Below are 27,661 nucleotides of genomic sequence, written 5' to 3'. Positions count from 1 at the left end.
CTGAGAAAACTATACTTACTGCCTAAAATCATTGCTTTGTGGCACAGTTCAGCCGACAGCAGGAACAAGGAAAACAAGCCTATTGACCTTTATAGTTATCAAATCAACGATTAACTTTCTGTGAATCTCTCCATCTTTTTCATCTGAAGCAGCAAACTGATCATAAAAGAATAAAACCACTCTTTCCTCCACCAGGATGGTTCAGTGTGTATTACACTATAATCACACAACAACAGTGCACTTTTCTGAGGTTTCAAATGACAGGTAGCAGAGGGGAATTACTCACTGTGTTAATACCGCTAAGTCTGTTATGTTTTGTCTTGCTGTATATGAATATATCGTATATTTTTTCCTGTACATAGATGATTCAGTCTGTCAAGGTTTGGAGGGGTAAGTAGGACCCAAATGCAGCCAAAACTTGGGGAACGGTGCAGACAGGTTTGTTAACCACAATAACAGACATGAACAGACGACGTGAACAAACGCTGAACTAAACAGACGAACCAACACAGACAAAGGGGGAGCACAAAGACTGTATAGACACAGGAGGCAAGGTGATTGCACACAGGTGAAACACATTAGGGCGGGGCAGACAATCACTACACAGAAACAAGACCAAGACAGGAAGCCAAAACACTGAGACACACAAGGAACCAAATTACAAAATAAAACAGGAAGTGCCAAAAGTCCAAAACAAAACTAACAAAAGGTGTCTGCCATTGAAAAACATGACACAGTCATTGTTTACCGAGTGAAAAAGTGACATCCGAGCAGCCTTGTAACTGATTAAAACAGACCGTGCTTGACAGTAAAGTACAGTTTTAATTGTCAAAGTTGATTAATTAAAGTAATTAAAGTTTAAAGTTAATTAAAGGACCGAAGAAGAAGGTTTTCATAGTTTTGGCCCCGAGGAATGTTAGTGCGTTAGTCAGTATAGAATTTTAATGCACATGGTTTTGAAACAGGATGTTAAAAAAAAAAATCACACATAGGTGTAATTTTCAGGTGTCCTGCTCAACATTTTTGTCGCTGTCATGTTTCTAGTACTGCACTGTTTATCCCTGGAGACAGAGACTCTGACAGCGTGTGCATTTGTCTCCACCATGTGGTTTTTCCACATACGTCACACTTGGAAAATTTGTGTTGTTGTTGTGAGTATGATGAGTGAAATGAGAGCAGACATAAACATGAAAACTAGTTCTGGTTTTACAACAGGAATTACTTTAATGTTTAGGAAAGTCATTTATAATAAGTAATTCTAAAACCACTACACGCTACTTACATCTTTCCTAAAAACAAAGTAATCTGTTGAGTACATCAGATAGTACCTGTGAGAGAAAGTCACTGCATTATAGTTTGCTCTCCATGAAGACTGTTAGACTGTACACTATCTGTTTATCCATGTTGTGTCTTTGATGCGATCACCCCAACAGCAACACTTCTCCACACCATTATTAGACAGATTACTTTAGAAACAGCGGTCCTCATCATGCTAGTAAATACACTATTTATATTACCACTTGTCAGTAAGTATATGTATATCATTTATGTATATCAAACTCCCTCCACTCCTCGCAGGCTGACTCTGGCCCCTGAGATTAATCCTTACGATTACGTTTTAAACGTTTGACTCCCATGAACTGCTATTGACAAAGATGTTTATGTCTCCATGTTGGTTTACTACATACTGTATAAGTTATACTTTGAGATTTGTTCTGTCCCTGAGCTGGAAGTTCACTATTAAAAGTATCAATGCAGCCAGTCAGAAAAGCATGCAGTTAGTGAACACTAAGAACCTGCTCATAGTTTGATGTTTCCTGATATGATGGAGGAGTAGACCGGAGACGTCAGCGGTATGTAGGCCTTCTCATTATCGACAAGGACATAAAGAGGGTCCTGGATACGTCCTGGATCAAAACTCTCCTCCACCAACTTCACCTTCATCTGCTTGAAAGTCCCAGTCACCTCCACAGCGTTCTACATGGACGAAAAGTACAGGATACTCTCTCAGATACTCAGGTGTGTCAAAATATCATTGAAAATGCAGCTGCAACTCTGACAATGTGGCATAAACATTGATCCCAGTCTTATTTACATTTTTTTGTTTGTTTTTCAAATATTAATAGTTTTTTTTTTTTTAATTTAATGTACCTGGTGAAATGCAGTAAAGTGTGTGTGTGTGAAATGAAATTACCTGTATCCTTATAAAGCGAGGTCGGGCATATGAGGGCAGGTAGCTGACCACATGGCTATACATTTTACTTCCATCAAATTGGGCGCCTTCCTCCACAGTGACAGCCGCCATTCCTATCCGGCCCTCGTGTCCTGCATTGACAAAAAAAACAAACAAAAAAAACTGATTCATTACCAAAATCAATATCTCTTTTCAATGATCTGCCTTTTGGAAGTCAAGATATTCTCATTAAAGACACTGGGAGAATGTTCAGGAGGAGGAAATGACCATCACCTGGCACTTGGACTCCATAAACGTTGGCCTCTTTGAGACAATCACTGATGGTCAGGATGTCAGACACCTCGGTCGTGGCCACATTCTCACCTTTCCACCTGTGGGATCAAAGAGGTTACGGCTTTATAGGCCTATAAGTTTGTTTGTTTGTGTTTTAACACATGAGGCAAAAGTATAGTTTACAGGTGTGTGCATGTGGGGGAACAAAAACATGTCCTCTCTTTGCACGCTAAAAGTGACACAGCAAATACAAGTTTACCCACAATTTCAAAGCTTTTCTAAAGGAGCCTGGTGCATGACATGCAGGAAGGTTTACTGTTTACTGCTGAAAGATTAAAGCAAGAGGTTATCCATGAAAATATAAGGGTAAGACAAAAGCACATTTGAAAGAAAAAGAAACATCATAACCACTTTGTTTGATGTTTTCTTTTATCAGAGTAGAGAACTTTTATCGTGTTCCTAAAAAGCTACAAGATGTGACACTACAGAAACTGAAACACAAATGGCATCTATCTTTTCACTGACTGTTTTGTGCTTTTCACCTTTTACAGTAAAAAGTCAGCGACCTTATGATGTTTCATCCTGTTTGTTCGGGTCTTTAATTTTGTCGTTGTGTAATATGGCTGATACTAAGGTGTAAAAATTATCAAGTTATTCTGTAAAGAAATAAACAAGTGTCAAAATAAAAATCATAGTGCACAAGAGCTCTGTACCTGAATGTGTCACCTACACGATCCTGAAAGTAAATGAAGTTGTCTTTATCAATCCTCATTAGGTCTCCACTGTTGAAGTAAAGATCTCCTTTCTTGAGAACGTCACGAAGTCTTTTCCTCTCCGTTTGTTCCTCACTCTGGGCGTAGCCGACAAAAGGAGCGATGTCTGTGATCTTGGACACCAGCAGTCCTGTCTCACCTTAAAGAGAAAGCCACTGACGTTACTGACATTATTAACGCACTACTTGCTCCATCACCAGGGTTATGATTTGGTTTGTAAACAGACTACTTGATCTAGATATTATATTAAGTGTCATAATGCATAAAATGAGTATAGAAAAATCTCTATAAAGTGCATAGAGAAATGTGTGATTCAGTAGTTTATATTGACAGTTGTTTCTTCACCTTTGGGTGACTCCACACAGAGGCCGTTAGCGTCTCGGATTGGTTCATCTCGCTCTGTGTCATACTTGACAAGAGTGTAGGGAAACAGCTTCTACAGGAGGAGGTTACGACATCAGTAATATGTAAAATATGTGCCCAGTTAATCTTCATACCAACAGAATAAACCACTGTGTACATGTCATCCTATTGTTGATACATACAAACACAATGCAGAATGTTTTGGAATGAGCTCCAATGATGCATAAAAAAAATAATCATTTCTTTTGAACCGCTAAATAAATACTATATGGAAACTCATTCTTCAACCTGGGATCAGTACGTTTGGTAAACTCAAGGTCATCTTACAAGCTTTTTCAGAGCTTTCCATCACATTCATGGTCCTCTACTAGACTCAGCGAATGGATGAAGACTCAAACAGCTGTTCCGAGCTCCGCCATGAGAGGCTGATGAAAGCTCAGAGGTTGAGGTGGGATCACACAGCCTGATACATAGGTATTAAATCTATGAAATTTCAACTAAGTTAACAGAAATACGAATGTTTTTTTGTTTTTGGATGATCTCATCCTTACCCGATGCAAGAAGTGGACACGTCCAATGGCTCCAATTTTCCCCGCATAGTTGATAAATCCCACATTTCCCTCAGTGGAGGCGTAAAACTCTCGGACCTGAATGTTCCCAAAGCGACTGAGAAACTCTCTCCATACGTCTGCTCTGACACCATTACCAATGGCCAGTCTTACTTTATGGTCCTTGTCATTTTCTCTCTGTATTTTCACATGAAAATAAAAATAAACAGATCAAGCATTTTGCACATATAAAAGAAATCAATGATTGAGGGTGGGTGGGGGGGGGGAACGCACCTGTCATGTGTTCTGCTAGGCTGTTTATAAAGTGCGCTGCTTTTAATCACACTCATATCAGTCATCTAATTAGGCCCTTAATTAGCATTAGAAACCTTTCTGATGGAGTACACCTAATCCCTGTCTATATGTAAGAATTTGACATTAGAAACCATTCACACAAGCAAAAATATTTCTGTGTGACTTCAAAATACTCACCGCTAAAAAACCCATACAAACTCTGTATAAGAAATGTAATTTACTGTAATGAAAGTGACCCTTAAGTTATATACTCGTACAGGGAAATTTACTTGCCAAGTTACTCGATATGGCCTTCCTAAGTAAAGGCCAGCATCTATTCCTAGAGGTGACCAGATACAGACAAACCATCTCCTCTGACTGGTGCAGGGTCACGCAGTAAATTGAGACTGCACTTCATGTGATGCAATTTGATACTCTGAATGGCCATACATGTAGACAAAATGTTTACAGTACTCCTAAATTCAACAGATACATTTGCAAGAGATAACAAAAGTACGCAATTATTAAATATCTTTGAATCTTTAAATATTTGCCACAGCACTAAAATTTTGGTGTATTCATAATGTTTCCTGCCCTACAGATAATGACGCAAAAGGCTGGAACATGATAGTCGAGATTTAACTATTTCTATTTTGGTTTGGTTTGCCAGCTGTGCAGCTCTGTGGGAATGTACAGGAGATAACTGGAAAGTTATCTCTGACTTGATCTTCCTGCAGCTCGCTGCAGCCGGTTCACAGGGCTCTGCCTCTGCAGCTGTCCAGAGCAAAGACGTTTTACAGTAGTTAAGATGGCAGAGAAGATTGTGCACGGTAACCACAGCACCCTGCCAGAGAGTCCAGGGTGAGCTTGTTTGAGTCGCAATATCTCTAGTAATTACAACTAAATTGGCATTCAGTTAATAGATGAAGGTTATTAAATAGGGCTGTCAACAAATTAGACCAATATTTTTAATTATGAGGCATCAGGGACAATCATGGCAGCTCCTTCGCAACTACAGATGAATAAAACTGCACATACATATCTATTTTCTTTTAATATATTTCAATTCTAGGCCAGTTAAATTCTGTCCAAAAGCCTCTTCACTTAAAGGCCTTATCTACGGTAGTGCCTGCCCCTGAGTCACATTAACCTCCTGCCACCCCTGAGAGATTGCCCCTGGTTTGTGTTACTAAAAGTTACTAAATATTGCTATCAATCTTCAAAATGCTTTATTTTTAAAACAAATATTATTCCTACTTAAACAATCCTGAAATAAGGCAATACTGCTTAGTTATAGGTTTTGAAGCAGGGAGCTTTGAATGGCTGAACAACATGATGTTAAAAGGCGGGAACAGTCAAAGTCATTTCACCTTTGATGTGCTACAGAGGTAACGCATCACCTCTCCGATGTACTGGATAACAGTCACACTGTGTTTCCTGCAGTCGTCCCAAAACTGAGAGGCAGAAAACTTCCTCTTCAGGATGATAGTTGACCCTTCAAAATAAGACAGTGAAAAAAAAAAGACAAAGACAAAGACAATTTGATTATGGTCTTAACAACATAGGAATGTGATGACAACAGATTCAGCTTCACTTTTATGGCTTTTCCATTCAGCAAGTTCTACTGTTCACAACCTTTTAAAACTTCAAATATTCAGTTATAAAAGTAGATATACACAGCTGACATTTAGTTTGTTAGGGACATTTATCTACATTTTTTTAATGATTCACCAATACATTTCAGATGTATCTGCAAATACCACTAACTACAGTATTAAGTTATTTCTACATTCAATTTATATTTTTGAATTGACTGAATCAAAGATGGGCTTTGTGTAAGATTTGAATATTTTCCAAAAACTCATGCCAACCAACTCTATGCCATTGAACTGCGGGACTGTGATTGTTCTGGGGCTGTACTGGATATGTCCTAATATGTGTCTAGCTCAGGCTGCCTACCCTGACGTATTATAGCAGTGTGAACTTTAGCCTATTTAGACAAAAGCATTTAGAAAGTGGAGGTAATCTGGTCTTGTTTGACCCGGCTCTGTTCAGATTAATGCTTCACAGCGACAAAAGACTCTTTCTCTTGGTTTCCCAGGGGCAGGAAAACAAGAGGGAGAAGGGGTAGCAGGGACATCACTTTTGTGTAACGTGGAGAAGTGTTCAATTCTGTTTACGATTTTGCAAAAGGTTATGTGTGAGAACCTCGTGAAGGCCATGTAACAGGGGTCCTTCTATCAGGAACCTGCATGGTCTTCACGGGGCACAGCTGGTGTATGAGCACCTCCATCGAAACAGCTTGGAGTGATATCTCCAGCATCAAATAAAACTGATGGTGGGAAGCCAGTGCATGTTGGAAGATGAATAATTCTTTAAAAAAAAAAAAAAAAAAAACCTTGAATGTAGCTACTACATTGTAAACATGTCATAGTTTCTGTGCTTTTCCACATCATTAAAATGATTCAGAGCTGATTATTCATCGTATGTTAAGTCATCATCGCTGTCCTGTGAAAACGACGTCTGTCCAAAAACATTAACTTTTTATGACGCGAGAAAAACAGCTTTCTCTTCAGCTTTGTGACGATGCATTTTTCAGCAAACCCAATCGGTTTTTAAATGGTTTGTTTGCCCTAAGAAGCAGGACAATTTCCTCTTGTCAGTAATATATAACAACAACCTGAACCTGGATCTGCTTTAAATTATCCATCACATCTCTGCTTTGATTTCAACCCCGCCTCTCAAAACCTCTTTGTGATTGTGCTTTACAGCTTTTGTTTGGTTCAAGCATCAAATCAGTTTGTTTGATGCGGTGATTTTGAAGCTGTACAACAGTTTGGCCTGAAATATGATAACTCTAGCATCTTCAGCGGTTCAGCACCTGGCAACACAGCTGTCTCGTCCCTGCTGCTGTACACATCGAACTATAACTAATTATTTAACAGCCTGAAATGCATGAAACAACCTAACAACTCTTTATCTCATCCATCTCCAAGGAATCTCACACAAATTCTTTTTTGAGCTGAGGCCACAACGGTTTTAGCTAGAGCTCAATCGCCTCACCTGTCTCAATGGAGCCAATAAAGCCCACAATAAATCCAGCTGTGTGGTACAGAGGCAGGTTGAGGTAGATGACATCACTAGGCATTACACCATTTGAAGCTAAAACAGCCAGAGCTGTCAGGAGGCGGTTCTGATTGACCACAGCTGCCTTAGGGAGACCTGAAATACAACAAGACACAAACGGGCTTGTGACATCTTCTTATGGGGAAATGTTATCATCACATGAACCTGAAAAGGAAACGGACAAATGCAGCCACTGCAGTACCTGTAGTTCCAGAGGTGTAAATATAAACTGCAGGACTTTTGAATGTGATGTGCGATCGGAGGGACTGAGGGAGCGGGGTGTCCGGCGCCTCGTCCACTTTATCAGAGAAGCTCTCGATTCCAGGTGTGTCACAGTGTTTGGTCATCAGGAGGACGGTGACGCCCTGCTCTGTCAGGGAGGGCAGCACATCCTCCACGGCGTCCTTTAGTTCTGGAGAGGGTCATACAGCACAATCATGCAGACTTGCCTAGTGGCCCAGTAGTGGCAGTGAAAAACGAAGCTTTACAGAAAATGCAAGTATGATTAAAGCCAAGTGGAAGACCAGGTTTCACGTTCAATTATTGGTGTGGGCAGCAGTAACTGAGGATCATCTGAGCCTAGAAGCTGGGGGATATTTAGTGAACTATGGGAAGAAGTTCAGGAGACGATGACAATGTGCACTGCAGTGTTTTGAGAACAAAAGTACTGTTTGCATCCCTGGGTTGTTTAAGAACTCTCTAGTAACCTGAAAGCCATTTTGAGACCCCTGAAAATACCTACTGAGCCTCGTCAAACCACAGATTCTTGTATCTGAACGAAGATCAAACAAAAACGTAATTTTTCATCCGACAAAAGAAACAGAAATCTAGATTTTTCACAGAAGCTTGAAAATTTAACTTCAACTGGTTATAAAATAATTTCAGATCAATATTTAAACTCAAATATTTTTAGTATGTCATCTCCATTGAATAAGTAGCTCATGTCCCATGAATCCCACTGAATCATCCTGGCAGGGCTCCGTCCAGGATAATTCTCCAAATCCCTTTTACATCTCTTAGGAAATATCAGCTGTACCAGTCACTTGCCCCACTGTGATGAAAAGAGAAAACTCTGTACAGTATACTATGTCAGTTTAAAACTTGTATTTGTTTATTTGTTTGTGCGCTTCTATTTATATAAAGGAATTCAAATTGTTAAATGGACTTTTACACTGTACCAAGAAAAAAGAAATCATAACTTCTTTTAAAAACTGCTTGAATCTCTGGGCATGACAGAGGTTAAACTCAAACCAGACACGAATACTTTAGTTTCACGGCCATTAAAAAAAAAAAAAAAAAAAAAAAAAAAAATCAATGCAGCCTATGACGGAAGTCAACAAGAGCAGAACTGGTGTTTCCTATAAGTTTTGTTTATAAAAACACAGATGCATACCTGAGGCTGCTATCAGCACTTTAGCCTTGCAGCAGTTAAAGCAGTGCAGCAGAGACTTGGTGCGGATGTTGTGGTTGAGCAGAGCCACAGGAGACCCTAACTTAGCCAAAGCCAGCCAGGTAAACAAGAAGGCGGGTTCATTCCCCATGAACAGTGCGACGGTGTCTCCGGCTCTGTAACCGCGCTGAGTCCGGAGCGCGTTGGCCACTTTGTTACTCCTTTTATCCGTGTGAGTGTACGAGTATATCTCATTTTCAAACACAATGAAGGGCTTGTGTGGCAGCGCGGCGGTCTGCTCCAAGAAACGGTCCAAAACAAAGAAGAGAGGTCTCCTTCTTCGCCTTGACACAAACCTCACGAAAATCCGCAGTAGGTCCCCGAAATACAGAATATCCATCCAAAGATAAGGAGAGAAGGTTTTCAATGCGAATGGTATGATGAGGATAGTTGCTAAAATGACTGAAATAATATACATCTCCATCCTGCTTCTTGTTTAAAAGCCACAGTTCCTGTAAAAAAAAAAAAAAAAGAAAAAAAAAAGAAAAAAGGTGTAGCCCCTGCTGCAAAATGGGGAATGCTGCAAATAAGGATTTTGTTCAGTGGGGCGGGGCATTCCCTCCAAAGTTAGTTAGGTCAATAGAAAAGGTCAGATGTTTGAATATGTAGGAATTTATAGAGATTGAGGGTAACTGCAGATTTCACATAAACAGCGTCACATGGTTTTTTTTTTACTGCAAAGACTGGACTTGCTCTGCCACTGGAGGAAAGAAGGGGAATTCTCTTCAAACTACAATGAATTGATCAAAACTTATGTAGAGAAACACATTTAAGGATGTAAGAAAAAGAAAAAAAAAAAAGAAGAGAATTCAGCAACCTATCACTCACACTTATAATCAGTGTCAGGGTCGGCTGAAAAAGGCTGTTGAGGCTACTGGATGTAAACAACACTGCTGCTTGTCCAGGGTCAGATGGTTCAGTGGGCAGAGCTGCAAATACCAGACATTCAGACAACTGACAATTTAAACTGACAAAAATAGCATTTTGAGTTTCTCTTATCATTGGTGGTCATATAGTTAAAATGGGCATGTTACACTTCTACACACAGTTTGGTCATTTAGTCCAGATATGATAAATCTGAGGGGTCAAGAGGTGACAATAGGGTTGTGTATCCTTTAACAGACGCCCCACAGACTTGTACCTAAAATTAAAAAAAAAGGTAATTGCTTTTCAAATTATACAACCAAAAAGTCAGAATGAGTATGAGAGTTACTGAACCAAAATTACAGAGGCACAAACACGGTCAAAATGTAAGCTATTTGTTTGTTTTTTTTGCCTATTTCTTGGCATAAAATGGGACTTCCGAGGCCTGTAGCAGTGGGCTATTTGTGTGGAAAACATTTTGAAACCATAGCCACAAGTCTAAACCAATTCTGTGATTGTAATTTCATTTCTCAGATAGAATCAGGAGACTTATAGCTGTCAAGCAACGTATAATTCGTCAAGCTTGTGTGAAGACTAAGTCTGGTACACACCAAAACACACCCTCAAGTGACGCTAACCTTGGATGGGACGGTGTATTTTAAAAAGGTTAAGAGAAAAAAAAGAAAGTTGTGCTTTAAATTTCTTTATTAGACTTTCCTGTATTCTTTGCTTCTTCTTTTTTTATGAAATATTGGAACATTTGATCTCTTTGGGCTGCAAACAGTAACTTAAATGAAACCATCTGAGAAGTTTAGAGGGGACATGTCTCTTGGTAACAACTCTAACAACTCATCTGAGACATAACAAGGGGGCCCCAACTTCACTGCTTTTTCATAAGGGGTCACAGGTCAAAAAGGTTGGGAAGGTTGGGTGTGTTGTAGTTTTTTTTATATCAAAATCTCAATCTGATTAATAACTTGTAACACAAGCTTTTAATAGTGGAGTAAAAAGCATATGTATTTCCCTCTGAAGTGCAGTGGCGCAGGAGTATAAAGTGGCATGGAAATATTCAAGGAAAGTAACTCAGAATTGTACTTGAGTAAATGTTACTTTCAGCAGCTGGTAATGGGACCTACCATGTATTTAAATTTGGATTACAGATTTTAAATTCTGCTGATTGACTACATATGCATGAAGGTAAACACACACACTCAAACAAACACAAGAAAAAACACACACATTCTCTGAATATTCTTTTTTGAAACAGTTTTAAATTCCTCCAGGTGTCACTCTTTTCTTTGTCTGGGCTCCACTTTCATTCATTGATAATTTGTGTGACTGTAAAGCCCATGACTTCTGTTAAACTGTTAAAACTGTGAAACAGAACGGGCTGTGGGCTAAATCTCTACTTTTTTCCAAATTGAAATAATAATAATAACAATAATAATAATAATAATAACAACTTGTACACTTTGGGAATTACTTTAAAATAAAAAAATAACCTGGTGGTTTTGAACAACATTCACTTATTTGGCTGCATAACATGTGTTTGTAAAGATGGACTCTATATCAGTTATATCAGTACCAGTACAACATATTTGCAGATAGTATGTACATTGATGCAATTTAAAAAAAGAGTTGTTTTTTATATATAAACTGATTATTCCCCCTGCTGCCTTAGTTAACGGAATTAGTTGAATAAATTGTTCAAAGTCTCCGCATTACTTGTGATATAAAATGCAGAGTTAAATCCATCAAATTTGACATTCAATGTTTAGTCAGAGTGACAAATGTTAAACTCAGCTTTGTTCTCCAGTTCTCTCAGTTTGAAGGCGTTTGAAGGGTCATTTCATTATTTGCCGTGCAGTCCACTGTGGGACTGAATGCGAAGCTCTAAACATTGATTAACGAGACACAGAAGAAGAATCCATTGTGCAATTTTTCTCAGAAGGAGCGTTGTGCAGATTTGAAGACCAGATAAAAATGCATGCTGGGAAGTATGCCATTGTGCACTATCCATGTTTTATTTTTGTTTATTTTTTGTTTTTTTTACCAAAGTGATTTGATGAGTTTAGTGAACCCATATCACAACATTCATTCAAACAATTTCAAGTCAGAAGACTTCAAGTCAGATGCACTGAAGATTAGCCGTTATGAAATGGGACTATGGGTCTAACGCTCAACTCTGCAGCTGTTTTAGTTCAACACTTTGGTTTTACAGCCTGATATTTGGGAACAAGTACGACTGAAGCACAATATCAACTGACATGATAAGGGCCTTAAAGCAATGGCTTATCATTTTAGGGAAACACTTTCTGTACAGCGACAGTTAGCCTTGCATAGCTTAGCATAATGACTGGAAAGAGGGAAACAGCTAGCCTTGCTCTGTCCAAAGGTAATAAAAACCGACCAGCACCTCTAAAGTTCACTAAGTAACATGTTGCACTATATATCAGCTGTAATCTGCTTGTTCTGATGTTTTCCTAACACTCTAGTGATTTTTAGCTGATTTCACAAAATTCTCTGTCTGCCTGTTGGACGAGTGAATGATGCTATTGGGAGCTGAAGGCATCCCTTGTGCAGATCCTTTGAACCTTTAGCAGCAGCCAGAGATTTTTTTTTAGAGGGCCTGGTAATATCAGAGGTCACTGAGGTCTGTGGGTTGTGAAACTCTTGTGAGCACAGTTCAGTGGAGCATGTGGTGACACAGCCTTCACAAGGCTATCTATCTCTTTGATTACATCACCTCATTTTTCACCCTTTGGTGTGCTTCCAGAATGTGTTTGGTAACATTCCCAAACTAAGTGATGTCAATATTATACTGATTATATACTGATTATATTGCACTGCATTCAAAACAGTCACGTAAGCAGGCATGACAAACTTTATCGTGACACCCAATCACAGGTAGTATACAGTAGTTAAGTCTAGAGCTGCCAGTTTCATTTAATTAGCTTCCTTTTGACTGAAGTTCACTAGTGGCCTTTTTGTGGAATATTAATAAGAGGGTAACACTACATAATACAGCCAACAATTTATAGGGTAATTTCCAGACATTTACTGACCTCTGAATTTACAGTTTAATTTTTTTCATATGAATCAGTGATAAAATACTCATTGGTTCCTACTGGTTCTTCAATGTAGGTAGAGGAGAACAAGGGACGATGAACAAAAGAGATGGATTAACTGTGGAAAATCTAAAAAAAATAATAATAAAAAATGTTCATGTCTTAATGACCTACATGCAGTATGAACTCTGCTCTTGATTCATTTATGGAAAATTGGAGGGAGGCATTAAATAGTAGGTAAATATTACTCCGGCTAAGCTCAAAGGAGATATTGGATTGATTACAGGTTACATTCTTATTGCCTGAGCTCAGCTGTTAATTAGCCTACACTTCAGATCTTCTTTAAAAAGATGTCTTAATTCCCTTTGAGAGGCATTTTCACCTCACAAATGAGTAAACACTGAAATTTAAATATAATAACGTCTGAATTTAAATGTGTCTAGTGAAGACATTTTCCATTCTGTGACATTTGAAACCCTCAAACTCCATTGCTACTGCAGCTGGTCAACAAATGCTTAAGCACTTTGAAGTTGAGGGTTGCCAGTAGACCCCCCCTCTTTCTCATTATAACCAACATTTTGCAGAAAACACTCAAACATGGCAACTCGTGGCTGCTGCGGATCCGTACCCCAGAGGCCTGTTAGGCCAAAAAATCCTTGTAGATGGTTAAAAATATCTGAATGTAGGATATTTAGGGTCATAGCAGGTTACAGACCAGCTCCCCTCCTGCCAAAGGAAAGGTTTGTCATTAGGCAGAAGACACATGTGGTTGCACTGATGTGTCCACATGTCAGTTAGGCCTACTCTGGCGGAGTGTACATCTCAGAATCAGAATCAGAATCTGGTTTACTGCCAAGTAGGTTTTCAACATACAAGGAATTTACTTTGGTGTTTTCGGTGCATGACGACAAACAGCAACAAGGATGATCTAATTTTATAAATCTAAATCTTATCTAATTCTAAAAACACATTTAACGAGATTTTTGACTAAAATCTGGATGGCATGAAATCAACAATAGCTCTAAAGTGGTCTGAAATTACACAAAAAGTTGATGCTGTGGTCTTCTGATAACTCATCTGCCTGCAAACTGCTGCAGGCGGTGATGTCAGACATGGTCATTTACCGCTGCATGCTCTTGTGCAGGCTTGGAGAGAACCTCTCTCATGCTCAGATGAGTAACTGGAGCCATGTGCAGAGCCGATCGTTTTCCCCCGACGGTCTACGATCTTGCAGCTCCGCGGAGGGAAGGCAGCAAAGCGGCGTGAGGTGAGAAGCACCTTCCACTGTTTTGCAGGCGCGCCACGTGTCGCGCTCCCTGCAGCAGCTGGAGGTGTGTGAACTCAGCAGAGAGCCATGCATAGACCTGTACTCAAAAAAAAAAAAAAAAGCTCAATATGGGTAGCACACACTCCCCCTCCACCTCTGAAATGAACACCATATACTCAGAGGACTTACATGGTAAATGTATAGAAATCACACTATAAATATTGGGGTCTATTATGTAATATCATTTTACTGGGTGTTTAGCAACTATGACAATGTTCTGATAAACACTGAGACATTTTCAGAAGTTCTCCTTGGAAATCTTTAAAGCTAGTGGCCCAAGTTGATAAGAATTTGCTGGCGTAAGGGATTGAGTTTCAGAAATGCTTTTTCTCAAGTCACGTTGCCCCCACAGCATGAAGGCGACCAATGGTCTCAGAGACACTTCGACCCGCTGCTATAAAGTTGGCTGCGAGCTGAGGCGTCTTCATTCATGAGCAAACTGAGAGGTGGATCGTGCGCTGCCGTTTCATTTCCCTGACACACTCACTATTACTGTGGACAATGCTGCGAGTAAGGTGTCTGAGAGGAGGTAGCAGGGGGGCCGAGGCTGCCCATCTGATCGGAGCCATGGTTGGTATTATGGTGGTTTCATTCTGCTCTTTTTAAAAAAAAAAAAAAATTTAATTTATTTTATTTTTTCTGTTTTGGTTTAAAAAGCACACGTCAGTCAACGTGAATAAAGAATATGTTCGACATTTTCTTCACTAGGTTACATCTAAGCAGCTTCTTTCACTTAATTGATTTCTTTATTGATTTATTGTTTGTCTGATTAAGCATTTTAGGTGATTAAAGTACAGAAATCTCTGGGGGGAAATTCAATCTCATCGGCTGTTCGGGCTAAAACAAATCCAAAACATTTTAAAACACTGATTTTGTCAAAGAGACCTTAGTCCAAATATTGATTTGTTTCTAGTTGCTGAGACAGCTCTTTTTTTTTTTGGTCCCTGAGTGACAGTGAACAGCTGTTTGGCACAGATGCACTCCCATACTCAGTGACCCTAGAGCTGCTCCGAGCCAGCAGAGGCCACACTGTAAGGCCTGTCTCCGGAGATAACGCTGCTACTTAATAACACATGTACTTTGGCACCAAACCAATCTACTTTACTGAAGGCATTTCTCATTGATAACTGAGGTCACCGTGCTTCACTCCACTTGAATTATTCTTTATGTGTGTGAGCTGCTTGTCAACGCATTTATCTGACCATATCACTTTTAATTTGGCCTCATTTCTTGCACCAAAACAAAGTAAGAAATACAGCAAATAACATACAGCAACGGTGTTTACACACAGCTAGTGTTGTTTACAACTAATGCAAAGATTGTATTAATATGTATAAATTGTATTTCTTACCAGAGAAGATCTATTAAATCTAAAGAAATGTAAACTTTTATATGAAAGCCGTTCTCAAAATCTGTTATTTCACTCCTACAGCAGAAAACCGAAGGCCATTATTGTGCTGCAGAAAATATTAAAAAAAACTTATGGTTCATTTTTTTTCTCCCTCCTCAGCTTGGCCGTGCGGTGACTGGATGGGTGCAGAGGGCTTTTCAGAGCACTTCAAGTGCAGGAGCTGCACAGATGCAGCATGTGGTTGAAGTGGAACATGTTACTGAGCCTGTGCAGCAGGAATGTCCTGTCTGCAGCTACAATGAATGGGACCCTCTCGAGGAGGTGATTGTGGGTCGTGCTGAAAATGCCCAAGTGCCTCCCTTCACCGTGGAAGTGAAAGTAAGCTCTAACATCAAAATCAATTTTTCTGAAACATGCGAATGACATAATCTTAATGTGTAAGCCACTGCAGGAGAATCAAAACTCACACCACGAGACAATGAGATGACCTGCATGTTGTCATGTTGCAAACTTCTCAACAGGCTAACACATATGAGAAGTACTGGCCATTCTACCAGAAGCATGGCGGCCAGTCTTTTCCTGCGGACCACTTGAAAAAAGCTGTTGCTGAGATTGAAGAAATGTGCAATATCCTGCGTCATGAGGGCGTCAATGTGAGGAGGCCGGAACCCATCAACTGGTCCCTGGAATACAAAACTCCAGATTTCACATCCTCAGGTAAAAAAAAAAAAGAAAACCCAAAAACAAATCAGAAGCCTTCTATGAAAATGATGTAAAATTATGTGTAAAACGTAGCTCACAACTTAAAGCCGGTAATCCATGAAGTATTTGTGCTTCACCTGATTATTTTCCAGTTCGTGCCACTTTATGTTTCTGCTCCACAACAAATCAGACAGAAATGTTGTACCATCTATAACATTAAAGTACTGTTTACTTGTTACTGCATCAGTAATAATGGTCCAATAATATAATCCTTTTTTACATGTATTGCTTGAAGTACTCTTTACTGATAACACTTATGTACTTAAGTAAAAAAGATTGTATCTAAGGTTTAGTTGTAAACATATTCTATGTGAGCTAATAGTGTATTGTTGAATCTTTTGTAGGTATGTATGCTGCCATGCCCAGAGACATCCTTATGGTTGTGGGAAATGAGATTATTGAGGCTCCTATGGCCTGGAGAGCTCGCTTCTTTGAATACCGGGCCTACAGACCTTTGATCAAGGAATACTTCAGTAAAGGTGCTAAATGGACCACTGCTCCCAAACCCACTATGGCTGATGAGCTGTATGATCAGGTGAGGCATTTGTCTTTTGAGTTTAACCGAAGATAATGTGGACTGTCACGCGTTTGACTTAAAGACAAACTTATGTGTTCATATCACCGCTGAACTCTTCTTCTTGTGCTGTTTCTTGCACAATATGTGACAAGAAAGTGTAAATTACCACCCAATTGCTTAAGTGTAAACCATCACTGCTTGGTGTCATTCAGGACTACCCCATCCGCACAGTGGAGGACAGACACAAGCTGGCCGCCGAGGGGAAGTTTGTGACCACGGAGCACGAGCCCTGCTTCGATGCTGCTGATTTCATTCGAGCTGGGCGGGACCTTTTCGTACAGAGGAGTCAGGTAAAAAGGCTCTTCAACTTATAAGATCCTTCATTCTTATACGACAGCCTATTGCTTAAATGTCAGAGTGAAGAGCAACATGGAACGTGCAGAACCAAAGATTTGATGAAGCAAAACTCTCAATGCCAATTTACTATAAATAACGCTTCCCTGCAGTGTTTAAGAACGTACACTACATGAAACTTCTGGGGTTTTTTTGCAGGTTACAAATTACATGGGAATTGAATGGATGCGTCGTCATCTAGCCCCAGAATACAAGATCCACATAATCTCTTTCAAGGATCCTAACCCCATGCACATTGATGCCACTTTTAACATCATCGGGCCAGGACTGGTGCTGTCAAACCCTGACCGCCCGTGTCGCCAGGTACTGTAAGGCAGCAAAGGTCTATTGTTCATTTCCTGCGCTGCCCTCTTGTGAACCGATACTTTATCTTGCTTTGATAAAACACTGCAAAGTGCCTCATGTTCACCACTGCTCTCCGTTCCTGAACTCAGGTTGACATGTTCAAGAAGGCCGGCTGGACTATTGTGAAACCTCCAACACCTCTCATCCCTGATGGTGCGTACTGAAACTAAAATGTTTCTTCTCTTACATTAGCTGAGCATTTTGAAGTCTTGCTGAAAAATAGACATTCTCTGTGTTTTTCTGTGTAGACCACCCACTGTGGATGTCCTCCAAATGGTTGTCCATGAATGTCCTGATGTTGGATGAGAAGCGTGTTATGGTTGACGCCAATGAATCCACCATTCACAAAATGTTCGAGAACCTCGGTGAGTTCATATATTCAAGTTATTGCTTCTTATCTTCGTATCATTTTTCATCTTCCAACTCACCTACGAGGAAATGACGACGTAATAATGATGCATTAATATGTTTTTCGTTGCAGGTATCAAGACCATAAAGGTGAACATTCGCCATGCCAACTCCCTGGGTGGCGGCTTCCACTGCTGGACAACTGATGTCCGCCGCCGTGGTACCCTGCAGTCCTACTTCCACTAGCCATGCCAGAAATAGGCAGTTCTTATTGAGCTTTGAAGATTAAAGCCTCAGTCCGGATTCTTAATTTTACTGTAACTGTCGAATGTATTGTTAGTCAATCATGTATGTACACAGTTTAATGAAGGGGAAGAGTTATCTTCAAAACTGTGTAAGTTTTAAATTTGCATGTTTGGGTGTCACCTGCTGCAACTCAAAGTCAAATCAATGGACAGTGTAATCTTCAAACGAGTATGAAACAAGCTAATAATGGGGCAATCTTATAACGACAGGTGGCACCAAAGTCCTTTTCCGGACTGGGTCTTAATGTCCTAATGAACATGTATGAATTGTTTTGATTTGACATTGCTGTGCATCACAATGCCTTTGCAAACAGCTTTGTTCAGAAATATATACAGCATATATACAGTACATATACATATGCTCAATAATAACAAATGAACATCACTTTATTTTAGTCAGTAATCTCAATATTAACTGCATTTCTGGCCTGGCTATTGTGAAGCTGACATGTTTATGACATGTACATCTGAAAAGTCATAACTTCGAGGACAAGGTACAATTTGGTATGTGAATGTCATCAAATTAGGGTACAGGGGGAGAAACGCTACCTCCACATGAAAACTTGGACACCACAATTCTGTCTTTTTCCAAAGTATTTTTTTATTTAAAGAAATGTATAAAAGTTGTTACATAGGTCATTAAACAATATTAATTTCTTATTGCTAGTATATTATTTTGTAAAGATTTTAACTGAACAGACAAAGTTCGACTTATATTTTCATACTCTTTATTGGATTTCCCGCAAATTAGTGTTTTTATATATTTACTAAAAAAAAAAAAGTATGCGGTCCATATCAGATATTGTATACCTTTTGCCTCTGCTGTTTTCTATTGCAAATCTGGGCCAGTTATATGCTACTAGTCATTCTTACTCAACTGCTTAGCTGCTTTTGTGTGCAAAGCAAATATGCCAAAAGAATGAAAGACATTTTGTTGTGAAGATTAATGTTGTATGGTTCCTTCGCTGCATATACAGTTGGACATAGATGTTTACCTTTTGAAGTCTGCCTTGATATTTATTTTGAAACAATGAATTCAAGGGAAGTTGTGGATCAGCAGAGGAATGCAAGTGATGTTTTGTATTATGCAACATTATTAAATGTAATTTAAAAAAAAGAGCTGTGTGTCATTTTTGTGATTGGGTATTTGTTTTTTGTTTATATTGTTTGTGATATTTAGCACATTTTTGTTTGGTAATTGGACATTACTGGTCTGAAAACAATATTGCAAAATTGCATATCCTAACACTTAATCTATAAAACCAGCGGTGTGAGAAACACTGAGATCTTTAATACAACGTCTCTAAAGTCACAATATAAAAATACCCAAAAATACTCATAAAGTAAGTATCTTGCAATCAAAGTTTCACAGGTACAGGAGTATTATCTGCAAAATGTACTGACAAGTATCAACTTACTGTTGTTTAACATACATATAGATATTATTACAGCAGCATTTTAATATCATCAATGTGTATTGTGGTAGAAACTTTTAATCTGAAAAGTAACTTGGAACTATAATGGTTCAATAAATATAGTGTAGTAAAATTTACAATATTTCCCTCTGAAATATAGTAGATTCAAAGTATAAAGTCCCATAAAAGGAAAACTTTAAGTACAGTACTTCAAAGTTTAGTACAGTACTGGAGTAAAAATACTTGATTGGTTGTGTTCCACCACTGATATGTCGTATCATACTGACATGTAGCTGAATAAAGTACGCCACTGGTGGTCACACAAACCTGTGAACCTGGGATCTATACACCTGTTTGATAAATGGCACCGCATTAACTGTAACACCTTCATGTGTGTAAACATTAACTGGCTGATGTGTCAGTGGGAGGAATATTGCATCATATAGCATTATGTAAACTGCACTGATGCAAATGCATATAGAAAATGTGACTTTACTGTAAAGATTTTTTTTTTTTTTTTTTAAATGCTATATTTATGTATTTCCTATGTTTAAGTAAAATCTGTGGGAAGCTGTAAAATGAACGGCTAGTTTGTGGCCAGTGGTAATATTTTCAATCAAATTAAAGTACTTTTTTGATGCTATTTAAACTTCACCTCCACTGTGGTTGGGGTGAAAGGTCAGTCAGAAACATTTAATCAACAAGGAGGTGTTATGCATAGTGCTCACAAGTAGTACCAAGTGTCACTGACAGTTTTGTATTTCTCATAAATAACCACTCACTATAGAAAATACATTTTATGTCATGTATTGTATGCAGTTATCTTTCTGTACTGTATGCACCCTGTGTGCACCTCTGATTTCTTCTTTTGGACAATAATGTTAAATTAGATTTTTGGCAAATAAACATATAGTAATTTACGCAGCTTACAGGAGATTGTTATATAGTATTTTGTACTTTATGAGAATTACATTTAACTGTCTTTGGATTTTAATGTTTAAAGTCTGCAAGACAAAATAATGTTAATGCTGAAATGCTGAAAAGCCCTGAGTAAAGCAGTGCTGCAACCTGTTGATGTCTGCATTATGCTGCCATCTAGTGGTCAAAATAACACACAGCATCCTGAAGTTTATTGAACAGTTAAACTATAAAACTATGTACATAAAAAGAAATAAAAATTCCAACAATAATGTTGCTGTGTAATAATTTTAAACAATGGCAATAACAGTGAATTCTGAATTTTACAAATTAAATAACACTAAGACTACATACAACATACTGAAGATGGACAGATTGTGATCTGATTCTGAAAGTCTGCACCCTACAAAATCTGTCACAAACACTTTCTCCAAAGCATCATTCTCAATTTGGACCCTGCCACTCATCTTGTGACGATCCTGCCCAAATTAAGTAGTGTCAACTACTTCACGCTCTGGGAATCTTCTACTACTGGACACTTAGCTCTAATTGGTGTACCAGTGTGGTCACAGCTCGAGCTTGGATCTGACAGAAAGTCCAGAAAACCAGACGTGCTCTCTATAACCTGTCGGTGATTAAAACTCCTTCACATGAAATCTAAGTATCTTCGCTACTCTCTCTCTCTCTCTTTTAAACTTCAAAATGCTTTATGGTTAGTTATTTGATTTCTGCACTAACACAAACTTTTTATTACCTCCAACAAAGGGGTTGTGTTTTCACCCGTGTGTTTATTTGTCAGCAGGATTACACAAAAATTACACAACCGATCTGCACCGAACTTGGTGGAGGGCTGAGACACAAGCCAAAGTAGAACCCATTCAATTTTGGTGCAGATCTGAATCATTTACCATATATTATATGTTTTTTTCTCTGACGTTTGGTGTATGCTGTTTGACATTGGCCTTGGCAGAGGTGGTAGGACTGTAGCACTCTTTGCTTCTCACTCAGGATGAGAGCATCACTTTAAACTACATACTGTGGAGTCTCATGAGGTCTGACCAAAGGTGGACACTTAATACCTTTAAAGACCTTCAAGCAAACAGCTTTGATTTGTGACAAACTGCTTCCGGATCGGTCCTATTATGCTGTTCAGAGTACATTTTATGCAACAAAGTCTGAATTCATGATTTCCTCAACCAAATGAGCCGCAGACCTCGCTGTGATAACATATGACTTCAGTGGGACCAAAACAGTTTGCTAGCTGTGGGCACGTCCTGACTATGTGCAGCTCTGTGACATTCAGCTCAAGCATGCTGCCTATTTAACTACTTCACCTTTGTCCCAATGCGGCTTGGATCAAGCACTACAGTGAATGCTATGAGGCTACAGCTGAGGCCTGCGATGAGGCCTGTGGCTGCCTACAGGACTGATAAATTACATTCAGAATCACACTACAGATGGAAGGTGACCGTGTGTCAAGATACATTTATTTGAAGCCAAGTCGCTTCTCTTCACAGCTGCGTAGTCGCACCTCTTTTTTTTTTTTTTTTCCAGTGTCTACGTAGTCTTCTGTAGATGGATTGCTTGTTTGTACAGCTGCCTAACTGTGCAATACTGCAGCTGCCGCAACAACTGTCCTCAAACAGGAGAATTGATTGGGATCTGGTAATGATCAGGCTTCAGTGTCTGCAGGAAAACAGCAGTCATCTTCTCAGATTGACTTTGAGCGACTTTATACTCTGAATGAGGTCCAGAACAGTCTGCCAGAGCAGACCCACATGCTCAAATATCTGGCAACTGGACCATTAGAAGGTACATAGAATATTTTAAATAAAGGTGTCACAGAATGTGCAAAAATGTTGACTTTTCATCCATATTGTGGCAAACAATGGGATGTGGTGGTAATATAGAATATGAGAAATACAAGATCAAATGAACTGTATTGATCCCACACAGGGAAATTGAAGTGTTGAAGCACAGGATACAAGAGTGGACTGTTAGATATGTAATACTGTTTTACAATCTAAACTCTACTATAGTACAAAACAACAAAATAAAAGTTTGTACTTATACTGTATTCAGAAAAAAATAGTCAAAAATAAAGTGGGGAGACATGGAGGCTGACATAACAAGTTAAACAGAGAAAGTGTAGTTGAATCAGAAACTGCATTCAGGCGGAGAATAAAGTGTCTTGTGTCTGCAGATAGCAGCTTAAGCAGCTACAAAATACAGTTATTGCACTTGTAGCAGAAAAAACAAAGTGTATAAAGCATTTGTGTTATAATGCAAGATGGCAGCAAAGAGGTGAACTGTTGTGTAATGTGACTGACTTAATGTCAAGTAGTTGTCTGTTTGTCAAACAAATTCAGAACAGTAAAATCATGCTTTTTAATGTTTACCTGCTTTCCCATGCAGAGAAGTACGTAGGTATTTTACTTTCAAAGTGGTTTAGAGGTGGTTACAGGTGGCCATTAAGGGGAGAGCAAAAAAAGCTTTCCATTGAAATCCACAGCAGGGGTAGGTACATCTGCCCTGTGGTGTCTTACACAGCAAACCATACTTTTGACTCGCAGCGTAAACTTTTTAAATTTTTGATGTAATCACCCAGAAGAAAACTGGATATTCTCCTGTGTCACATTTTGACTTTATTGCAACTTGTGTATTCACTCTACCGGTGTCAGTTGAAGCCGTAACGTGATAAAACTTGTCCTGTGTATAGCCTAATGCGACTGTAGTCATCCTGAAGATTGGATTCTTGTGTGTGGATGCCTACATAAGTGCAAAAAACAGCATATTCATGTGATCATTTATATCCAGTTACATGAAGAATTTGAACAATTAAGTTTTAACTTTAAAAAAATTAAATAAATAAAATATATATATATATGAAAAAAATATGCAATAAAAGTCCTTGGCTTACCAGTGAAAATGGAGTCAAAACAGCATGTAAAACGACTGTCACTAGTATACGGGAGCTAACTCACTGTAATTGTATAAGCATATCATTCAATGAGACTGGTTGAATGGGAAACTTTGTTCATGGCAGGTCACACTTTTGTGAAAAAAGTTTTTCCTCTTTGTCAAAATGTCGTCTTTGTATCATTATAATTGCCTTGTTTGTCATCCAAATAACAATGTGATTTGTGGATTCTCCAGAACACACACACACACACACACACACACACACACACACACACACACACACACTGTATGTGTGCGTGTAAAGCAGTCTCAAGTATTCCTTCAAATGTCATCATACATCTTTTTTTTGTCTGGATTACAGGAAGTTGGATTAATGTTTGATGTGCTGGAGTTCATTAAAACTATTTATGATTCTGGACTATGAAATGCAACATTCATTCAGCAGCATGTCATTGACCCTGAGCAGAAAAGATCCTGAGTTCATCCATGTTAGTAAGACCTCATACACGGGCTTTATTTCAATGCTTTGCACACTGTGTCCTTTAACTTGTCTATTGCAACCCGAATGACAGCTTTGCACTGAATCATGGCCAGGAACTGTGTGTTGAACAGAGATACTACAAGCACAGAGTGTGCAGATAATACAAGATACAGCAGCAGGGCTGCAGGTCGGTAAGAAAAACAGTTTAGGTTTTCTGTGTTGTGTCTGGACGTTCTGTGAGACACAGCCACTGAACTGTTTAAAACTCTTATGTTGAACTCAGTGGTCAACAGACACTAGTGACACGAAATGGAGTACCTGTCTACTCTACCACATTACCCGGTTTACACCATTGTCTGCTGTAATATCTGGACTGTTCTGTAGCAATTTAAAAGTTTAAAATTTGACCGTACAGCTCTACATTTGCAAACTGTGTGTTAATATACATGTTCTCACTGCACTAAAAAGAAATTGTAACATTTGCATTAAATTGGACGCATTTTAATAATTTACTGTCTTTAGGAAAGAAGGACGCAAACATTTTTTTAAACTATTATATAGTAGTTGACGCTAGAGAGCAACAGAAAACATGTTATAAATGTAATATCATTGGACAACCATGATGTCTCTTAAAATGTTACACTTTTTCAGATTTGAAAATGAGCAGGCCAACAGAAATCTCTAATTTAAATATTTGTTGTAAACCCCTAAATAGTCTCTTATGTGGAGACATTCTATCTTACTATTCTAATCTGAGGCTCTATAAACACAAAATATCTTGTAAAAAAAAAAAAAAAACCCAAAAAAACAAAAAAAAACACACAACCACAAGAAACAAACAAAAAAACAAAACAAAACATTGTCACTATACTGCATTTAGAATTGGAAAAATCTACTCCTTTGCTGCCCCCTAGTGGAAGTATTTCAAAATACACTGTATCAGACTGCATTGCACACTGCTTCAACAGTTTTCCGGCACTTAGAAGTTGTGTTAAAGAGCACTATTTTTTATCTAAAATCAGATTCAAACAACCAATAGAACCAAAGTGAAACCATTTTTACTGTTGTGGTGTTAATGTAGTGAACGCTGAGTGTGACTCTGATCAGCTGTAGTAAATGGGAGACAGTGGCGCCAAGGCTTTCTGCCAGAGAGCGTTTGAACGTGGTTTAAGTTGTGAAAGGGTCCATTTTAGCCCAAACCATAATCTTAAACCTAACCAAGTAGTTTTGTTGCTTAAACTTACCCAAAGTGCAACTGAAAACTGAAGCCAGGCAGTCTTTCTGCCAGCTAGGCTTTCTGGCCCTGAAGGCAAACTTCTCGTAGCAGCGATCAGCTACAGCTGAGAGAACACATTTAGGAGGTCTGATGCTTCTCTTGTTGATATATATCAGTAAAGAGTGTTCAGTTTATTATCTCTGATGAGGTAAAACTGCTCACTTGATAAGAATAAAGATTCCTGTTATCATTCAACATCATTTCCTGGCCATGTAAAAACACTGAGTTTTAGAGTATGTGTAGAATTAGTTTGTACATGATCCTCTGCATGGTCATATCTAAAGAAAATGAAATACATACTGTTCAAACTATCAAGCATTAGAACATCCAGACCTGACATATTCACTGGAACTGCAATTATAATTAGTGTAAAAGGAATTGTATTAGTTGAGCAATGCAGGACAGTTGAAAAATACCAGAGTGACATATCAAAAGTGAATATATAGTATAGATAAGACATAGTGTTTGGCAGTAAACTGAACACAAACATATTAGAGATTTACTTTCCTGAAATGGAACAGCTAAAATATGTAGCAGCACAAAGTACAATGATGATGGCTGATAGCAAACACACATAAACGACAGAAGTGCAAATAAGGCAACAGTAAACATGTCATCCCCTCATGCATAATGCAGCCAGTGTTATTGAAAGCTTATAAAGAACTGAGCATGATCCGTCAGTGGGCTCATTTATGTGCCATCATCTGTCAAATCTCTAACGTAGATTTATTCAACACTTACATTCTTTGTATTAAACTTGTGTGTACTTGTTTTATAAAAGCAATAAACCATTTGAGGCTGTGATTTACAGTGATTTTAAAGTTGCAGATGGTTTGGTTTCTTCTTTCATGCCCTGACTAAAAGTAACTTAACCACTCCCTCATATGATTTGTTGCTTAAAATTCCGAAAGGCTATTATTATTGACAATAACATTGAGTCAATAATGGCCTGTGATGTGAAAATGATGCCAGTATCAAAATAAACAGCCAGTTCTACAGCTCTGAGCAGCTTCTAGCCTGTTAGGCTTATTGTTCTCTGAAGGTATCACACACTAGCGCCTTTTGACTCACATTAAAGGGGAACTCCACCAATTTTACATATTAAAAGGTCAGTTGTCATGGGGAGTACTACTCTGCCTCTGCCGACCTTTGTTAATTTGAAGAAAACCCTGAGGATGTTATCAGATTCATGATAAAAAGCCTGCATTATAAACTCGGGGCACTGAGATTGTTGGTGTCGCATTATGGGAAATGAAGGGTCCAGCATTTTTGGAGATTATAGGGAGTATAGACAAGATATCTCTGCATCCGTCTCAATACTAAAGTGTTGGAGTGTTCCTTTAAAATATCCACACCTTATCTGTCTACGTGAGCCTCAGTGATAACACGTGACAAGGCTCCATAAAAACGTTTTCTACCCAGATGAGTACATCCAATCTAGAATACCTTAACCACTGTATTAAACACCCAGTGTCAAGTGACACAATGACATGTGATGCCGCCAGTGTGTATTGCACTTAATAAGACTGTATGGTAAATCAGCCAGGCCCACATTATGGGCTGATATTAGCTTGCACCAGATATATTGGTATTGGGCGATATGTTGGCTGGTAAGTCAGAAATGTTGTATTTGTGCTGTTTTGGAAACAATAGAGATTTCATAGAATTTGTCCACCACATATCTTTGTCACAATAACAAAATTTAAAGGGGTATTTATTGAAAATGTTTGCTTATGTTATCCATTTGTGTTGAAAAAACAGGAATATTGGCCAAATCATCAGCTTGAAAAATGAAATCTCAGTCAGGCTCTGATCGTTTGTAACCACAGAACTATGAAACGGCTGATTTTTGTGGGGAATTGAATAAATTATTTCAGCAGAAAATTATTTTGTTGTTTTCTTAGCTTGAGAAACCATGAACAAATGAAAATGTGAGAGGAGGGAACTTCTGTTATTTAAGTAAGAAGGGACCTGAAAAGTGACTTAAAACAGGAACTCTCATCACCAGACAGAATTAACGTGTGTCACCACAAATGTCACTGGTCGGCTGAGGACTTTTACTAGTCAAAACAAAACTGATAAAAGGGCACGAATAAATACAGTGCTCACTGACAAGAAAAACATGAAAATGAGTGTATAAACGTAGGCTACGATCATGAAAATAGGATTGGTAAGGGCGGGGGGATGAGTTCATACTCTTTTTTACAATCCACTTTAATTAGTTTGCTTCATTTTTTCCGAACAGTTGCCAACGGTCAGTTCATTAAAGCATATAAAAACATAGTGTCTGCGTTGGAGATCATGGGATCTACAGTGCGCATGGTGTA

The 27,661-nt window shown here is 38.6% G+C and overlaps 2 protein-coding genes across 2 annotated transcripts; one reads left to right on the top strand and one right to left on the bottom strand.

Annotated features, from left to right (window-relative positions):
* Positions 1-1,238: 1,238 nt before the first annotated feature.
* Positions 1,239-9,439, bottom strand: LOC111224025 (very long-chain acyl-CoA synthetase-like). The gene is made up of 10 exons (XM_022748389.1): positions 8,965-9,439; positions 7,774-7,983; positions 7,509-7,667; positions 5,816-5,940; positions 4,155-4,349; positions 3,586-3,676; positions 3,181-3,379; positions 2,468-2,565; positions 2,195-2,325; positions 1,239-1,977 (listed from the first exon to the last, which is right to left on the bottom strand). Exons 1-10 carry the CDS (start codon positions 9,437-9,439, stop codon positions 1,801-1,803), a joined length of 1,860 nt encoding a protein of 619 aa, XP_022604110.1. The 3' UTR covers positions 1,239-1,800.
* A 5,342-nt stretch (positions 9,440-14,781) lies between these two features.
* On the top strand, positions 14,782-18,263 carry gatm (glycine amidinotransferase). The gene is made up of 9 exons (XM_022749490.1): positions 14,782-14,850; positions 15,791-16,009; positions 16,153-16,348; positions 16,738-16,928; positions 17,123-17,260; positions 17,463-17,627; positions 17,759-17,822; positions 17,918-18,034; positions 18,151-18,263. The coding sequence occupies exons 1-9, from the start codon at positions 14,782-14,784 to the stop codon at positions 18,261-18,263; spliced, it is 1,272 nt and encodes a 423-aa protein (XP_022605211.1).
* The last annotated feature ends 9,398 nt before the right edge of the window (positions 18,264-27,661 follow it).

This window comes from Seriola dumerili, unplaced genomic scaffold, assembly GCF_002260705.1.
Source record: "Seriola dumerili isolate Sdu_G_001 unplaced genomic scaffold, Sdu_1.0 BDQW01000011.1, whole genome shotgun sequence".
In the NCBI taxonomy this organism is placed as follows: Eukaryota; Metazoa; Chordata; class Actinopteri; order Carangiformes; family Carangidae; genus Seriola; species Seriola dumerili.
This window is presented reverse-complemented; position numbering and strand designations above follow the sequence as displayed.

Bases quoted from the DNA above. Each gene is read 5' to 3' on its own strand.
- LOC111224025 (XM_022748389.1), bottom strand. From the start codon at position 9,439: ATGTATATTATTTCAGTCATTTTAGCAACTATCCTCATCATACCATTC. The intron at 4,350-5,815 runs GTGAAATGACTT...GTGAAAATACAG, and splicing joins ACCTCTGTAGCACATCAAAG to AGAGAAAATGACAAGGACCA. The intron at 2,326-2,467 runs GTGATGGTCATT...TTGTCAATGCAG, and splicing joins TTATGGAGTCCAAGTGCCAG to GACACGAGGGCCGGATAGGA.
- gatm (XM_022749490.1), top strand. From the start codon at position 14,782: ATGCTGCGAGTAAGGTGTCTGAGAGGAGGTAGCAGGGGGGCCGAGGCT. The intron at 14,851-15,790 runs GTTGGTATTATG...CTCCCTCCTCAG, and splicing joins CCCATCTGATCGGAGCCATG to CTTGGCCGTGCGGTGACTGG. The intron at 18,035-18,150 runs GTGAGTTCATAT...TTTTCGTTGCAG, and splicing joins CAAAATGTTCGAGAACCTCG to GTATCAAGACCATAAAGGTG.